The sequence below is a fragment of the Haliaeetus leucocephalus genome, unplaced genomic scaffold (genome assembly GCF_000737465.1).
Source record: "Haliaeetus leucocephalus isolate CR32 unplaced genomic scaffold, Haliaeetus_leucocephalus-4.0 Scaffold306, whole genome shotgun sequence".
NCBI classification, from domain to species: domain Eukaryota; kingdom Metazoa; phylum Chordata; class Aves; order Accipitriformes; family Accipitridae; genus Haliaeetus; species Haliaeetus leucocephalus.
The window spans coordinates 4,353,269-4,371,899 of NW_010972742.1; the positions used below are offsets into that span (position 1 = coordinate 4,353,269).

The window sequence follows — 18,631 nt, forward strand, 5'->3', positions numbered from 1 at the left end:
GATCCTTTCAAATGTGAACCTGGTCGCCTGAGAGTCTGAAACAATACTAAGCTAACTCTATTCATCCCACAGGAAATCTGATGATAAGTACATCATTGTCAGCTCAGTTCATTATTTCACTGTTTCTTCTGGCAGGAGTGTTCAGATAAGATTTTTGCTCACTATTGTTGGATATAGTGGGAGATTCTGATTCAGGGAACAATAGGAAAGAAATAGCACTGAAGATCAAGGCTCCCCCACATCTGAAAATGTCTTGCCATTCCAACCTTGTTGAAAAGGAGGCAGGATGCATTCCTTTCTCTTGGCAGAAGCCTCAAACATGAGTCGATAACCCCCCCAGCTTCTCTTCTGTTTCAATAATGCATTGTGTAGTAAACTCTGTGGCTAACTGAAGACTGAAAACCTGAAAGAAATTAATAGGAATGTAAAAATAGCAACAATATCTTACCAATTGCGCTACTGAGCGTCACAATTATTTGAACCAAAAAAAAAAAATCAGTTTATTATATCTATCTGAAGTGCTGTCAAGAATGTAGCGATGAAGTATGAAGAAATGAAGAGGCCCCAGTGATGAATAGCAGTCCAGCTTGCCACAGAATAAATATCAGCATTTATCTATCTCAGAGGAAGATAAAGATCGTTTCTTATGATGCCAGTTATTACAAATGTTGAGTCCTGTCCAGATGTTTCATGAGAGACTATCTGCACTTGGTATGAAACCCAATAGTCACCAGTTGTCTCTCCTGACAACAAAATTAATTTCTCTTCAATGAGAATGCATTTCTAATTGGGCACTTTCTTTCCTAACAAATTGTTTACAGTACCTCTGCAAGGATTCTGAAATCATCCCTTTTCTTTGATGTTGCTGATTAATTACAGCCCACTTGGTTCTTAGTAGCTGCAATTTGAGTAATATTGCCATAACATACTTTGCTGTGAAAGGTTCATCTTAATTACAAGCTCCCTAGTCAAGCTTCTGCTTCGGAAGAGAACTGTACTGCTCTTGTCAAGCGGCATGTGATGCCAGGTTGGATTGTTACTTTTTTTCCCCCTTTCTCTCCAAGTGAGTTCAGAGCTTATGTACCTTATGAGACTGACAGCACCCAAAATGAAATTCTCTCTTTAGCCACAGAACAGATCCAAAACTGGCAGTTCACTGCAGTCTTCTCTATTCCATCTCTTAGTCTATCTACATGGCATAGTGCAGCAGTGTGTGGAGATAACTGGGCTAGCTGTAGTATCACTGTGTTAGCACAGTGGTCTGCCAGAGCTAATTAGCAATGCTGAGAGGCAGGGTTTATTAGTCTGGTCAGAATGCTGAACTAACAGAGCAGGCTGCTTCCAGGACTGCGGTAGCTGTTAGCATCTCTCTACATGACACTGCATTGTGCAATGTGGATATAACCCATATGCTTTAAATGTGATCTTTTTTTTTGGAGGGAGATCACTAGATCATTGAACTTCTGGTGGAGAGGATAAAAGATGTCAGTTCTGATGCTTGCTGAGATGTGGATATGTGTCTATATTGGGCCACCCAAATAATTTTGCAGGAGCCCACTCAACAGCTGTCAGATAGTAAGATTTTTGGATGTTTTGAACATCAGCTGGATTCTTGCTTTTATGTTTTACTAGTGATTTTAAGGCAAAAAGATTTTTATCACTACCTTGGAGATATCCTGGTTTCACCTATTTTATATCTGTAATGCCCACTTACAAGATACCTATAATGAAGATGAAATTAGCATACTGCCTTGGTTTGGGCAAGCTGCCACTTAGGGAATATTGCTTAAAAGAAAGCAGTGAGCAACTTAAGCAAGGCAGAGCCTTACAAATGAGCACACCAAATTATGCAGTCTTTTCCTTCTAGATGTGGCAAAACAGGAGGAGGAATAATAAGAGGAACAGGAACTCCTGCTCTCTTCTTTAGCCATTACCTTTAGGTGTTGAAGCAGGGTCTGCCTTAACTCCCCATGGAGCCAATGGAGTTCTCAGTGCTCTGAATTGCCGGTTGTCTGTTCAGGAGAGCTTGGCTCCTCATCTATGCAAGAAAAAGCAGATCCCTGGAACAAAAAATGTGAATGCCCTCCTTTGAGTTTCTAAGCTGGAGCTATGCTGGGCTCTTTGTTCTTTAGGGGCAAGTTCCAAATGGTTCCTTATACATCTATGGGTTTGTTTTCAGGCCACTGTTTTGTCATTACAGTTTAAAAATAGTAAAACAACTGCCAAGCCCTTTTAGTGTTCCAGTTAGGATGTAAAATCAGAAATCCTTGCACTTGGGCACCACAATGACGGGGATCTTGGAGACAGTTAAAATAAATGCAATATTGACAGCTGAAAATATATATTTAAAAATAATAAATCTTATATCAGAGGGGAAGAAATGGAAAAGAATCATCTGTTTCTAAGGGATAACGTATAAAATAGGTTAGAGACATGGGCAATGTGCACCCAGAGTCTGAACTTTGCAGTGAGAGGAAAAAAGAATAATGCCATGCAGGAATGATCTTTCAGCCTATATTCTCTTAAAATAACACAGTACTTTCTTGACCAATCTATAGTAGTCCAAAGAAAGGTATTTTATGTCTAACATATAACTAATATTATAGATCCAGAAACAGTTTCAGTTGCCAGTCTGGCTGAGATAGTCCTGTCCTTTCTGCCTCTGGCTGCTAGTCTTTGATTCAGTGCTTTTTTACATGAAGAACTATTCCTATCATCTTTTTCATATTTGCCCTACTAGGTGTGCTCAGTCCATTGCTGATTCTTTGAAGTACACCACTACATATTTCACTGTTTATGTAGGCTGAACTACACTGCTTCAGACTATATTGCTTCCAGGTTTGCTTTACTTCTGTGCTCAGATGCAACAGCATTACTAAGCTCAAGAGAAGTAGAACCGCAGCCTTTTCATTTTCTCATTCTTCATGCTAAGTAATAGGGTTTCACTATCAATACCTTGCATGTTTTCTGAGAACAGTTAATTGATTGGATGCCATTTTCAGAATCCATTGCATGATAGACAGAAAAGTGTCACTGAGCGGTGGGCAAAGCCTCGCTTCACTTGGCCACTGACACATCTGCTGTTCCTTGTCATATTCATTTCCATTTTACATCTAAAAAAACCCCACCTCTGACTAAAAGATCTGTGTGGATTGTGCTTCATGAATTTAATTAATACCTTTATGAAAGAGGTGGTTATTTAATTTAGAAGTTGAGAAAACAAAAAACCTAGCCCTGTGCTGCAATTTACTCTGTGTGGAGCAACTATTGGCCCGCACAGCGCGTCTGTTTTAGCTCTTTTTATTTTTGCTGCACTCAAGGGGTGAAAAAAGCTGGCAGTGGCATCGGAAACACGAGCAGCTCCTACAAAATCGAACCAGTACTACTTAGTGCTATGTTAGCACTCTTGAACCTCGCAGTGCTTCGCAAACATTCAATAATGAAGGCCTGGTGCCTGTCCTGTTGATTTCAGCAGTAGTCACGACTAAGACATGAACACAGGGGCCCAACCTTCAAATTTTCAGCCTGTCCGCGAGCGTAAGGCTTATAGAAGTATTCTCACTTGCTTAAAGCCAAGCACAGTTGTTGCAGCAGGAATGGGGCCCTTGCTTCCTATTTTAAACGGTTTTATTTCTGGCTCTATGCCTGGAAAACACCCTACAGCTCCACAGAACATCCCGATGAGGGAATATACCCTATATTGCGAGCAGAGAATGATGCACAGCACAGGAAAACAAAACAAAAGAGGACATTTGACTGGAAAAAATACGTTTCTGAGGAAGGAGAGATACATGCGTGCCAGTGCTCGTTTCTTTGGCCCCGGGGCCGGGCAGACATCTCCTCAGCCGCTCCAGTCCCGGGGCGCGTGGGGCAGCCCCGCTTTTGCCGAAGAAATCCCCGCGGTTAGAAAAAGAGGATAAAAGGCTTAAAAGTGACCCGTTGTGAGGGACTCGCCTGAGGGAAGCGCCGCTTCCCTCCCAGCCCCGCTGCTCGCCCCCGCCCCCCTCAGAGCCCGGACTACATTTCCCAGCCTGCCCCGGGGCCGCCGCGGCCTCGCCGCGCTCCTCACGGCCCGCCGGGGAGAGGCCGGGCCCGGCCGGCCAAGATGGCGGAGGGGGTGCTGAGCCCCGGGGTGAACCTGGAGGCCTTCTCCCAGGCCATCGCGGCCATCCAGGCGCTGCGCTCCAGCGTGACGCGGGTCTTCGACTGCCTGAAGGATGGGATGCGGAACAAGGAGACCCTGGAGGGTCGTGAGAAGGGCTTCGTGGCCGCCTTCCAGGAGAGCCTGCACTCCGTCAGCCGCGACCTGGGGTGAGCAGCCGGCCCTGAGGGGGCTTTCCCCCCGCGTCGGTGTGCAGCCGGGACCCCGGCCCCGGCCTTGGCCCTGCGGTGGCGGCGTGGGAGGGAGAGGAGTCCCGGGGGGGGCCCGCCGCCCCCAGGGCCTGTCCCCCTCAGAGGCGCCCGGCGGTGCCGTTTCCACTCCCGGGGAAAGTTTTAGGCAAATCCATGCGAAAACGTTCCATTTTATTCCTTCCAACCTCGTGCATGCTATCCCTTCGTGGTGTTTCATTCCAGAGTCTCCAAAGGGATGAACGCTGCTTATAATAGTTACCTGGTTTTTGTTCTTGTTTTGTTTTTAAAAAGGAGCCGTCGGTGGGATTGCATTGGCAAGGTGAATGCTTTTGGTTGCAGGGAGATCTTTCTTTGTTTTCTGAAGTTTTTGTGTTAAAAAAAAAATTAAACACTTTATAGGCTCTGGCTATTGAGTAACATCCAAGTGGTTCAAGAATGGTCATTTTATTACTAAAACTTGTAAGGCTGGAAAGTTAGTACACTTAAGTAGAGCTGTTTAGTACCAGCAGGTGTGTTTCATGTAAATGGAGACAAACTGTTGAGGCTGATGGTCCGTGTGGATCCTGCCAGAGGACTGCAGGGTTCAGTTCTGTCCTCCTGGGAGCCATCAGCACTGTCCAAGGAGATGTCCAAGGGCAGGGCAAGCACGTAACCACCCTTTTCCAGCACATTTTCAGGCCTCCAGAGGTTTAGTCTTCAGGGTCTTGCGTACAAGAATTTGTTTCTTGCTGGCTAATAGGCCTTGCTGATTCTTAGTTCTGATCATGGTAATATAACTTATTACCTACTTCTTCCCTTCTGTTGGGAAAGATGGTACATAATCATTCTTATGAATGATGTTGTACACAGCTTTATAGATTTCTGTTGTATCCCTTTGGTTTTTATAGTTTTCAAGTTGAGGAGGCTTCATGGTTCCCTGCAGGGAAGCTGTGCCGTTCCTTTGGTTATCCTTCTTGTCTTGCTCGGTAGCTTTCTAAAGAATTATCTGGTATAACCCCGAAATCTTGTTCCCAAACAATAATAGATAGCAATTGGCTCTGACCTATCTTGTCTCATGTGTAGTATTTTACACTTTTCTACTTTGCAGTGTATCATCCAGCGTTTCAGTGCTGTGAAGTTCTTGTGCGACTCTTTGCAGTCATTCCTTGTCCTTACTACCATACCTGAAAAGTAGCTTCATGATCAAACTTCATCAGTTCCTTTTCCTGTCTCTTCCACAGCATTAGTGGATATGCTTATCAGTGCTTTGGTGACCATTTCTTTCCTGATTCCTTGCAAGATAACTTTTTAAAATATTTTGGAGTATATTTAATTTGTCTTTTTTGAAACATAACTGCCCCAAAATATTGTAATTTATATAGCATCTGTTACATATTCTGTTACGTGTTTGGGAAGCACAGATTCCAAGTAGCAAAGGAATGCTCCAAGGTGTATTGAAGTTAAAGTTATCAGTGGACTTTGGCTCACGTCATGAAAGTATTGACTGGGGTCCCTGTTCAACAAATCCTTAGTTATTATAGCTATTCACAATTATTTTGTTGTATTTTTTCATCAAGAAATATTAAGTACATTCATGAGTGTTCACAGCACCAGGGGCTTAGAAAGAATCCAGGCCATGTAAGCTTGAAGAAATGATGACTAATAAAGGAGATTTTTGTGGCAGTAAAGTGTGGAAGTCTCTTTAACTGTCAGTTCCCTGATAGTTGGTGTTTATTTTCATAACCTTCATTAAATGCAAATTGAGATATTTGGAATTTTTCTTTACAGAGATTTTCAGAAGTCACCCTTTGAAGGGTCTGAATCCTGCTTTTAATGTAGTGGAAGTTCTGAAGTTCAGAGTAGGATGTAACATTCGGAAGTCAAAAGGAAAGGCACCTGATTAGTCATGTCACTTGAAAAACTGCATTTTATATCTGTGCAACGTAGCCAGTCTTTCTTCTACAGTTGATTAATGCAAGTTTTAAAAATTGCTTAACTTTTGTTATTATTAAATGTAGTGTTTGACAAATGAGATATGAAGCAATAATACATCATTTCACAGTGAGATTTTTTTTTTTTTTAATGGAAAAATGGTGCTTATTGTGCTTTAGTTGAGTATTTTATGCATGTCTACAAATTGCTCGTGGTAATCAGAAGATGCTTCCTTGCCCTGAGAACTCGGAATGCGTATACTTGCTTAGAGTAATCACAAACTTTGCAGGACCATCTCCAGGCATGGGACTAATGCCAGTTTTTCTGTATATTTATATGAGGACAATGTTAACTTCTAGTTCTTTAATGAAATGATGAGGCATCTGCCTGCTGGATGGTAAAAAAAAATACTTCTAGTATTGCAGGCAATGCTAAAGTCAGAATTTTGTAGTTTCTGAGGGTATGCATTGCTCAGAAGATGCCCTGGGTTCTGGAAGTGCTTGTGAACAGGACCTGCAATAGTTTGACTCTTTCCAGGTTGTCTTACAAAGACTCTTGACTTGTACTTTCTCTTTTAAGAAGCACTGAGCTTAACGACTAACAGACCATTTTAAATTGTTTGGGTAATGAGAGTGATTATGTTTTTTGTTGATTTGGGGAGGTATTTAAAGCTCACTTAGATATTAAAATAGCGTTCATGCATGATTGCTGTCCCTGCAGGAGGATTGTACATCTCTGATATCTGTATCTGCCCATCTGACTTTAAAAAAAAATGCCATTTTGTTTTCTTTCAGTGAACTGGAGCGTCTGAGCAACCTAGTTGGTAAACCATCTGAGAACCACCCCCTGCACAACAGTGGACTGTTGAGCCTAGATCCTGTGCAGGACAAAACACCTCTTTACAGCCAACTTCTTCAAGCCTACAAATGGTCAAATAAGGTAACAGAATACATCTATGTAATTGAGTTGTGTATTCCTACAGAATGATTGATTTGTGATACAGTAGATTTCTGAGTGTTTGAGACTGTCAAAATTGCTGAGTTTTTATGAAATTGAGGAGCATAATATGTGCCTCAGTGTATTTTCAAGGGTGAAAGTGGTGTTTTAATTGAGAGGAGACTTTTCTGTGATACTGAGGTATGCCCTTGTTTTTCAAAGGGGGTGTTAACTCCCAAGCAGAACAATACTTTCCATGTTAGCTGTTTAGCATCTTATGTAGTTATAAAATAAAAGTGTATTGTGTCCTTGCATGTGGCAGTAAACACTGTAGTAGAGGGCAGTGGGATATTAGAGCAGAGAACCAACACCTTATGTCACCTCCAAACCTATTTCTAGGAGAGAAACATACAGGGAAGTTGTCATCATCAGAAATCTTGATACTTTATCATACCATTTTCTGCTGCTAAAAAACATTTGCACCTGGTCTCAGAAGTAACTTTGTATTCAACAGCTTTGGCATACCTAGTGTTTTCAGACTGTATATATTTCATTGAACATTAAGTAATGTGAAAAAAAAAAAAAGCGGGGGGGCAGATAATGCAGTTTTTTACATTTAAAAAAAAATTGTTTTTGTTGAAAGAAATTTCTTTCTCATGAGCATAATTCAGTTCTATAAACCTGTGTGTTGAAATATATCTAGAGACAAATTGTATAGGTATGTTTCCTTCTCTGCTCTGAACATAGTCTACTTCCCTCCTTTCCTCACATCCATTTTCTTAAATAAGTAAACATTGCATTATTGCAATTATTACTGGTCTCTGTTCACATCCTGTATTTTTTGAGCATGCTTATTACTTTTCATAGAAATACTTAAATGAATAAGTATTTAAAAGCTTTCTTAAAAATATGTTTGAAATACTAGTGAGCTGTTACAAAATGTAAAAGATGGATTAATTTCTGTTATGGTAATTATTACTAATGAGAGATTCCAGAGTTGTAGCTTTTAGCAACCTTATACAAGACAGCAGGGGTAAGCAGGAATAATAAATCTGAAAATATTTAGGGCATTAAAAGAAACTATTCCACTTTAAATTATTTATTACGATACATGAGCAAGGAAGACTTTCAGACTACACAAATACTTTGTAGGCAAATTCTTGTTACACATTGAGCCAACCAATCTAACATTATTCAGATTTGCAGTAGAATACTGCAATAATGTTTGTATGAATACTGCAATAATGTTTGTATGGTCACTTTTCAGAATACAAATATGTGTTAACATCTTCTAAAATCAGTAGAATTCAGCATTGATAGAACTTTGGTATGGTTGGAAAATGGGGGACAGGAAGGGTTTTTAAGTAGATTTATTAATTGAGAAGATGTTTCATGTTTGCTTGTGTTTCTTGCTGTTAGGAGCAGATTATTGGCATTGAAGAAAAATAATTCATTTGCTACTTTCAGAAAAAAATAAAACCATCTAATGTATATATAAAAACTTCTAAACTTCTAATGCAGTTAAGTCGTCGGTGATTTAATTACTTTTTTAGGTCATTATCGGAGTAAACTCAGTTGATAATGAAATAGCTTTGACAGAGTTCTTCTAATGGAGTTTTTTATTAACTGAGAGTGTTACGGAGCTTTGAAGAGCAGTTTTTCGTAATATTGGATTCTGATTTCAGAAAGGAGAAGGTTTTATTATCCTGTGTACTCATATACACAGTTAAGTGTTCCAGGAGAAAACCGGGTTTTTTTTTTTCTTTTATCTCTGTTGTCTTTCACTTTTGTTTTACAGCTAAAATGAAAGATACTGTTTTAAGTTGTATTTAAATAGCTACTTTCTACCTAATGGTTCTTCTGAACTTTACTAATATCCTTTCTAGGGTTTGCAGTAACCAGCAGGCATGGATAGGTTGCCCCTGTTTCTAACAGCAAGTGTGTTGCCTGTGCAAGGGTATTAACTGCTGGATTTACCATTAGCAGCAAAGAACCTATTGATGCTTGTGTATGTTGCTGTTTAATTCTTCATTGCTAAATAATCTTCTTGAATAAGTGTTATTTCATTACATGTTTTGGCTGCCTTCTGTTCTTATTACGTGTCTGGTGCTTTCTATTGCTTCAAAGGGAGGATTGAGATGTGGTGATATGTCAATATACTTCATGTCTGTCTGCATTGAATTTTTAATTTGTGACCCCTTTGTGGCCGGCTTGCTTGTATTTTTAATGAGCTGAGATAAGGGCATTTTCCTCCCTCTTTGGTTGTTCATGCATTACTGATGGCATGAATAGCCACATGGCTGCCAGGGGAGGATAGATGGAGTAGAGTTTTGGGGCTATGGTGCAATTCCAAAAGGACATTCATGAAATATAGGGAAAATGATTACACAGACTTAGTGTTGCATGTTTCAATGCATTCTCTTTATTTTTAAAACATGGGGAGGCTGGTAGCAGTAGCTTGTAGGACAGTAATAAGTAAGGTTGGTAATAATAACTGAACTGTCTCATGAGAAGCAAATTATTGTTTGGTATATCAAAGCACTATACGTAGTACTATATATTTAAGAAAAAAAAAAAGCTTTGCTGCATTATTTTTTTATCTAAAATTGAAAGAACAGTCAGAGGCCTGAAATGGTAATTCTTAAAAAACCCCAAACCAAAAACCCAAATGGCAAAAACCCAAACCAAAAAACCCCCAGCATTTCAAAAGTTGTCCTATATAGTAGTTGGTTTAAAAGCTGAGATTTTTAGTTGGTCCACTTATATCAGTATTTCTGCTTTGGAAACAATAGCCTTGGCCAGTTTTTGGAGAATATAGTGACAGTAACATTCCAAATACCATAAACCATGTGAAGCTCTTTAAAGCATAGTACTACCAAATTTGTTCTTTTTTGGGTATGTGAATGTACCTAAAACTTAAGCAGTCTTGTAAATCTGGAGGTGGATCATATCTACCTATGTGACTTACTTTTTCTGGCAAAATTGGTTGCACAAGTAATAGATTGTTTAGTTTTGTTTTCTTAAATTTCAGCTGAGGCTGTGTTAATCATTGTTCCTTGTGGTTCGTGAGATAGTGGATGTTAGAACAGTTATTTCTTTACATTTGCTGCTTTGTTTTGATGCTGGGTCAAGTAAATGCCCAGTTTTGATCTAGTCTTGGGTGCACGGACAAGCTTTTTGGGTTAAGTAGCAGTGCTGGGTGCGAAGTGTAGTGAAGATCATACAGACATAAATAGAAAATTCTCCGTTTAAGATGTGAATGTTAACATAGGAGACTAGACTTACCTGACACTTTTCAACTTGTTTTATTTACCACAATTAATACTTGTATCTGTGGCTGGTTATGTATTGTGAGAAGACCCACTTTTCAGTGCAGATTTACTGACCTAACTCTTTGGCTTAGTGCAGTGGAGATGGATTGCATTTAATTGTGATTTCAGAGATATTTGCCCTGAACCTTGTTTTACTGCTCCTGTGAGTCACAACGCTAGTTTCTCTGTTTCTGAGTATCTTAAGTTTGCCTGCTTCAGGGGCACAGAAAAGTACAGTGGGAAAAATTAAAATTTTCCTTACAGAAGTGTGTTATCTTGGCAGTGCTTGTTATTTATTAGCACCTGCTATCCTGATATTTACTTACTGTCGTTTACCCAATAGTTTTGCAGATGGTAAACTTGTCTGTAAAATGGAAGCAGCTGTTTTGGAACACAACAGCTTGTCAAATGCATTAATTACATACAGATGCAGCTGTAAAGGAACTTCACTTTTCCAGGTGTTTAACAGAGCTCACAAAAAAACCCCAGGAAGTTTAAGTTGATCTTATTGCAAGCAAGAGCTAAATGGTTTTTCTTCTTTGCTTTAGCTTCTTTTATGTTTCAGTAGAAATCATACAAGGAAATGACTTCACTGACTGTGGAGTCTCTGGAGGCATGTAGTAGCCATGGAACAGTATTTAGGTCTTACTTGATAATTTTATTTTTCCCCTCCTCTTCAGTTTTATTTAAGAAAGGAGGTTTTCTTCATTACAGTTGAAGTGCTGTTTCCCAGAAGGATCCATATGTGCTCTGTAATGTAATACTGAAGATATAATATTAGATAAGATAAAAATGAGCTATCATTCTGTATGGGTAATGCAGTTAAAGTATTATTGGTAAGTTAGGAAGTTTGTAGAAATCAGTAGGTTTTTTTTTTTTCATGTGGACTGTCTCTGTTTAGTAATTGTAGTTGAATTCTGGTTTTAGTAGTTATGTATATATCTTGGCTGTTGAGAATTTTTTTGTAGTCAGATTGTTGTGTCTGAGCAGCTGAAATCTAAGATGCCAGTAGTACTCAGAAGGGTTTCTGTTTTGTATGCGTGTGGCCTGATACTACTTGGAACAGTCAGGACTGGATCTGCAGGGTGCTGCTGTCTTAACTCTCATTACCAGGTGCTTGCTTCTTGCATTATATTGGAATTCAAGGGAAACTACCACAGGGGAGAATGCATCAGCTATAAGTTTAGATGAAAGGAATTTTTAAAAGTCACTTACTAGACTGAAATACTGATTAAGTTTCCATTTTTTTAAAAAAAGAGATGTGACCTCATATTTGTGACAGAGCACTGGAAGAACTTGCTTCTGTTGCTCTTCAGGATACTTCTATAACAAGTGCCCTTATGTTGGCCTTCCTTGTTCTGGGTGCTTCTTGGTTTCTGCAGTAGATGAGACCATAATGTCATGAATAAGAGCATCATTTACTAAGCAACTGCATGTTTCTTGATATTTGTTCTCAATGCTGGGTGACAAAAGGGGTTTGGGGGGGGGAATAACTTGATGTGATTAAACTGATGTTATACGCTTAGCCGTATATAAAATGTTTAATAAAGCTTCTGATGGTGTGGTTGCCTGATGCAGCTACAGTAATGCTGGCAGTCAGAGTAGATGCAGGTTTTTGGAATCCAGGAGTTTGAACTCATTCTTTGAGTGGTATAAACTTTTGTTTTCCATCTGCTGCTTTAGTGAGGTTATTTATTGCCTGTAGCGTGTATTTGTTCATCCTCTTTGCCCTTGGCAAAGCATTTGTATACCCTTATTCTGTGCATGCCCGAGGCAGTGTCTGTTAAGGTGTTTCCATTGACTCCAGTGGAACGGAAAATACACAGCTTATTATATGTCCACTGAGCAAGGCAAATGCTTTTATAGGGCAAATTTCCCCTCTCTTAATGGGGTGCTGTCAAGTAGTTCATGCCCAACATTTGAGCTTTAATCACTGGTAGAGATTTTTTGCTTATTTGCTTTTGTTTGTTTATTTGAAGTGTATATGCAAAATGGATCAAGTAGCAAACCAACACTATATAATTACTCTTTCTACCAGACTTAAGAAACATTGAGTTTGTTGGATAGCAGCAAACTAAGTCTTCCCTGAGTTGCTGAGTGATTGCAGTATTAGGAGAGTTTACCTGCCCAAGTGAAAATTCTGTCTGTTATAAATTGTCTTTTCCCCCACTGCTGCCCTTTGCAGTAAAGAGTTTATTTTCAGGCCTTCAAATAATATTAACAGCAGTAGAAGTGGGGGAAATTTAGAACAATTCTAGTCTTGAACAGGTGATGTTATTTAAATTTTTTTCCTTCATTTTAACTTTAGTGCAGTGTTGTATGCTCCACTGTTTTCAGAGCTGCATTTGTCCGTTTGCTTTACTCCAATTCCAACACTTCTGTAGTTTGAACCTATGTGTGTAGGTGTATGTGACTGGTGGTGGTATTGTTTTATCATCATGAGATGGTACTTGAAAAACACGATAACCGTGTGTTTGGGAAGGCTATTATCTACGACTTCAAGTAGAAAGCAAAAAATCAGATTTTCTGACTTTGTGACTCTCTGGGTAAGTAGGATTTAGATCAAATTATTTAATTTACTCATCTGTGAAAAGAAGATTATGGCAACTTGCATAAAGTTTACAGTATCAGTGTATTGTAAATATTCCAAGTGAACAAAGCTGGACAGGAGTTGTCAAATTTATCTAAAAGTAATATGCTGGCAAGTACAAAATGACAAAAAATTACTGTTGATCTACATGGAAATACACTAAAACATATTTGGATTTAAATTTGTTACTTCATAGCTTCCTCTTGTTTTTACATAAATTTAAAAATCGAACTGTTGAGATTACCATTAATGAGTTAAAATGATTTTCTGTCACATGACAGAAGAGAAAAGGAATATATAGTTTTTGTTTATTAAATTATTTTGATGTGTTCCCTGATAAATTATTTGTATAAATTGTGTTTGTTGTAGGTCTCAAAAAAAGAAATCAATAGAGCCTGTAGAGAAAGTCCAGACTTGTTACGACTGCCCTTGGTAGCTTAGTATTGATTAGACACAAATATTGAGTTTAATGACAATAAATGACATTAAATGTTAACCATAATAGTAGAGGAACACTGTTGAAGTAATTTTTTTTTTTGTTCAACTTGATTGTAAAATGAAGAGTTCATTCCAAGGAACATTAATTTTAAATTTTGGATGCGCTCAAACATTTTGAATTTAATGTAGTTTTACAGTAGCATAGACAATGTAACTGAATTATTATGTTGGCAGCTCTTTGGAAGTTCAGGCAGATGGCCAAGATTTTGTCCTTTCAGGACTTTTTTCTACAAAAATGCGGTGTTATAATGTTATGACATACTGTTGCATGGAAAACCAGCTTCTTCTGCTGAGATTTCATCCACCCAAATTGGGAAACATTTTCTTTTCAAGTGTACTGTAATATCAGTGACAGACATGTGGCATTGAGGAATACTGTATCATGGTAACTGGATCATCTGCTTGCCCAGTACTTTTGGAGGTTGCTTTTGAAGATCATGTGCTTGCTGGGCTAAGTGTGGGAAGGTTAGTGGTGCAGCTTGAGATACTGGTATTCTCAGTGAGCAGGAGCTCTAAAGAAGTTACTTAAAGAAAAGATGCGAAGTGACAAAAATCCCTTCGTTTGCTCACAGAAGGGAACAAATGAAGAAGTAAAATACTATTTGAATTGAAGCATAGTGATGAGTCTCTACAAGGATATCTCTGTTGCTCTCTGAAGAGCACATTTTAATCTGCTTTGTAAGAGCAGAATCAGTGCTTCATAGAGGGAGCTGGAGTGGAAAGGCTCTTAGGGATTACTGGCCGTGGGCTTCTTTTCTGTGCAGATAAACCATGGGAGTTTATATTCCTGTCACTGGAGAAATGAATGATACACGAACTGGTGTTTTCTTGTACACGGGGCACAAAATAGGAGCTGGGCCAATTGGATTCTATTCTTGCTTTTCTTATTAATTTTTGTTGTAACCTTGAACAGGATGCATGATTTTTTTTCTGTGCCTCATTTTTCTTACGGATAAAATAGGATAATAATACTTAACCTACTTCTGCGGAGAGTTTCTAGTCTAAATGTGTCTCAAGTGCATTGGGTTCTTTGGACAGAAATGCTTTGTAGATGCCAAGTATTATACAGCTAGTGACTAATGTTGTTTGCCTGGCAGTCTGGAAAAATGCCCTTTGTGGGCTTTTAATTTTGTGCGATTTTAGGCAAATGTTTTGGTGAAATGCCCTTGCCGTTCAAAATTACATCAATGTTCTTTTTTCTTTTTTTTTTTTTTAATATGTCTAGGAAACAGGTGGTTACCTCTTTGCTTCCAACTGCTGTAGTTATTAATTATTGCTCAGTTGTCTGCCTGGAGAATATTGACTTTTATTATTGCAGGGTTGATTTTAGTGACCAGCAATGGCAGGGGTGGCAAATTCAAGTAGTGTGCAAATTATCCTTGATATTACAGTGATGGGGGGAAAAAGCACTGGAAAAGCTATGTTGAGGAAAAAAGTGCTTGTACCAAAATGTAAGGGGTGGGGTAGGGCAGGAATTACAATAGTCTACGTATACTTTACTGGAGAAGGAAAAAGGTGGGACATGAAATTTTTCTGAGGGTCTCTGAGCTATGCAATGACATGGGTTTTTGTTTGTTTTTTTTTTTTTTTTTTTTAAAAAAAAGGTGAATATAGTGAGTGGGGAAAAATAGTGAATATAGTGAAAACCATAATGAAAACAGGAAAGCTTATAATAATAGCAACAGTAAAAATACAGGCAGAATCACTGGCTATGGTATGTTGGATGGGTTTTATTCTTCCTAGAGATCCTGCCTAAAACAGCATCTGGGGGCACTGGGGATGGGTGACATCAGTTATGTCCATCTTCTTTTTGGAGGATGCATCTTCCCTCAGCCAGGAGTCCCTGAAATCTTTGGCTCTTTGACTCTGCGTTTCTTTGCCTTTGATTCCTATGCTGGTTTTGAACAGAAGTCCAACCCAAGGCTATCTTAACTATTTTGTTGTTGCAATGTGTAACTATAAAAGTGTTTTTGACACCTAGTAATTGGAACAAAAGGAAATTAAAATTACCAATTTCTTTTTTCTTTGCACTACCAGAAAGATGCTATGGCAGGTGAGAATTTGCCATATGCCACCTTTTGCCAGTATGCAGGTTAGTTGAATTTCTTTGACAGTTTAGTAGACTGAGGTTAGTTTGTTACTTCAGGAAGAAAAGAGTGATGGTGAGTAACTTGTTGCTTAAAAAAAATGAGAAACAATTAGCCTTTGATTCTGGCTTGTTTGTTATGTAGTTTGAATGTTTTATACCTGTGATCTTCCCAGAATTATAATAATAATATTGTGAAATAAGGTTATATGTGTCCAAACAGAATTTGCCTTTCTTACTGGATTTTGTTAGAATACTTTGTTTTGAATCTGAAACAGGCTGAGAGCATGATACGGTGTTTTTCTATTGTTGTGCCTAGCATTTGTTGTTATTCAACAGTACTTTTCAAGGCTCTGATCAAAATAATGCTGTAAGCAGTACTAGTCTCACTTTTCCTAATTATAGGAAGTGATATATCAATACACACTATTATAAATCACAGCCCCCTTGTCAGCTGGTGGGAATTATTTAATGCTTTGCAACACCTTTATTTACTAATGAGTGGGTTTTTTTTTCCCCTGTTTCTTTGATAAGTATTAATGTTCTAGCTGTTAGCCTATTTCAGGATGGAAATGATTGATGTTGCTCTAGTTTAACCAAAACACTTCTGCCCACTCCTACTTCTTCCTCCCCTAACTCCTTTTTTTCCTCTGCAAAAACTCTTCATACAGTTCATGTTGGATGGCTGTATTATGTAATTTGTAAGTCAGTGATCGCTTTCCCTTTCTAAGCTGTATAATGTGGTGTCATGGTTTAACCCCAGCCAGCAGCTAAGCACCACGCAGCCACTGACTCGCTTCCCCTCCACCCAGTAGGATGGGGGAGAGAATCGGAAAAAAAAAAAGTAAAACTCATGGGTTGAGATAAAGACAGTTTAATAGGACAGTAAGGAGAAAATAATAATGGCAATAATAATAATAAAAGAATTGGAATATACAAAGCAAGTGATGCACAATGCAACTGTTCACCACTTGCTGACCAATGCCCAGTTAGTTCCTGAGCAACGATCCGCTCCCCCTGGCCAATTCCCCCCAGTTTATATACTGGGCATGACATCACATGGTATGAAATATCCCTTTTGTCAGTTTGGGTCAGCTGTCCTGGCTGTGTCCCCTCCCAACTTCTTGTGCCCCTCCGGCCTTCTTGCTGGCTGGGCATGAGAAGCTGAAAAATCCTCGACTTGTTGCTAAGTAGTGTTTAGACTAACTGAAAACATCAGTCTGTTATCAACATTCTTCTCATACTAAATCCAAGACATAACATTATACCAGCTACTAGAAAGAAAACTAACTCTCTCCCAGCCAAAACCAGGACATGTGGTCATCAAACCAAATTGGTTGAAACTGCATTGCTTTAAGCCGTGCACAGGCACAGATGAATAAGTCATAGTACAGCCATTAGATCAGAAGAAAAGGCTTTACTTTTAAAAGTTGAGAAATACAACAAAATATAACTGGAAATCCATGGTGTCTAGGGATTAATTGAAGAATATGTAGGACTGCAGAACAAGAAGAGCATTGTAAGAAACCCGCAGACCCAGCATTCCTCTGAATTTCATGTTTGCCTGCTATCTCAGTTCTCAGTGGCTCAGACTGACTTGCTACTGGTGATGAAAGCCTAACTTACCATCTAGTGGATGGTGGCCACCATGAAAGCACAGAGGATGTTTCCAGAGACTCATAGTTGTGTCTCACTTTCTCTGAGGCAAATTAAAGATGTTTGTAAAGCATTCGGGGACCTTCATATGAAGGGCATTCAAGGAATACAAACACTAATATAAAATAACTGATACAGGTGATAAGCATCCCATTGATATTCTTTATATGGAAAAGATTTTTTCGATAGCTTCTGGAAGAAATCAAATAAAATGGAAAATTTAATGATGTAACCCTGTTGCTCTCTACTATTGTTGTTGTCAGGTCTTTTTGTGTGACTGTTACTTGTTTTTTTTAATGCAGAAGTGTGCTCATCTCTCTAATCTTTTTTTTGGAGTTCTCTTTTGGAGTTACTAAAGTTGGCCCCCTCAGTTCACAGAATGATTTAATGGTTTGAATTGCATATCAGCAATACTCAATTCTTCCCCATTGTATCTTAATCAGATAGTGTTGATAACCGGGCTACAAAACATGGAAATATCCTAAAAGCTAATAAAATTGAAAGTAGTTTGTGTAAGGAGCTGTATGTAACCAAAAGTGCAGTTCAGACCACTGGTTTGGCAAATGCTTCATGGAAATACACATTTGGCAAAAATGTGGCAGCAGTTTTATATTCAGCAGTAGTTAATACTGAGCTTCTGATGTTGAAGGCATGTAGCCAGAAGATCTATGGTGATTCTTGAAATCTCTTGCCTGTTGGGATCCATGCATACTGATTTTTACTTTCCTGGGAGGAAAGAGTAATCCTGCTCTGCAGGAGTGGTTTTTTTTGTGGCTCTTATGCTGTGACAATTGAAGAATGTGAATAAGAAATTACAGACCATGACATCAGTACCATTACTGTTCATATCTGTTCCTGGCTTTTGGTTTTAACATAGATAGACGTGTATTGAAAAAGATGTGCAGTTGATCTCAGATGACCTTTCAGAGTGAATTTGCTCTTTCAAAAATACTCCTATTAATAAAATAAAATTCTGCTTCATAATTTGAAGCAAGATGTCTGTTCTCCCCAAAGTTGTAAGATTTCACTAATAACATTAAGCAAGCCATTAAGGAAGTCCATGCTTTGCAGTAGATGTGGTCATTTTACATTCTTCTTAAAATGTTTGGTTTTGCTGGTGAACTTTGTTTCAGATCTCACCAGATACCTGACCCAGCTTTTAGGGATACTTGAATTTGGTGTTCTGCTTTTTGCAGGAGCTCTGATGAATGACTTTTCTACAGAAAACCAAGACTTTGCTCCTGTTGTAAAATACTGCCTCTAGAGAAACGGGCTTGCGTTCTCCCCCCC

General features: G+C 38.8%; 1 protein-coding gene across 1 annotated transcript in view; it reads left to right on the plus strand.

Moving 5' to 3' along the window:
* Positions 1-4,088: 4,088 nt before the first annotated feature.
* The window catches only part of MED27 (mediator complex subunit 27), a 95,980-nt gene continuing 81,437 nt past the window's right edge, over positions 4,089-18,631 (plus strand). The window contains exons 1-2 of the mRNA XM_010570885.1: positions 4,089-4,311; positions 7,059-7,203. Coding sequence (XP_010569187.1) covers positions 4,106-4,311; positions 7,059-7,203 — 351 coding nt within the window. The 5' untranslated portion in view covers positions 4,089-4,105. The remainder of the gene's footprint in view (positions 4,312-7,058; positions 7,204-18,631) is intronic.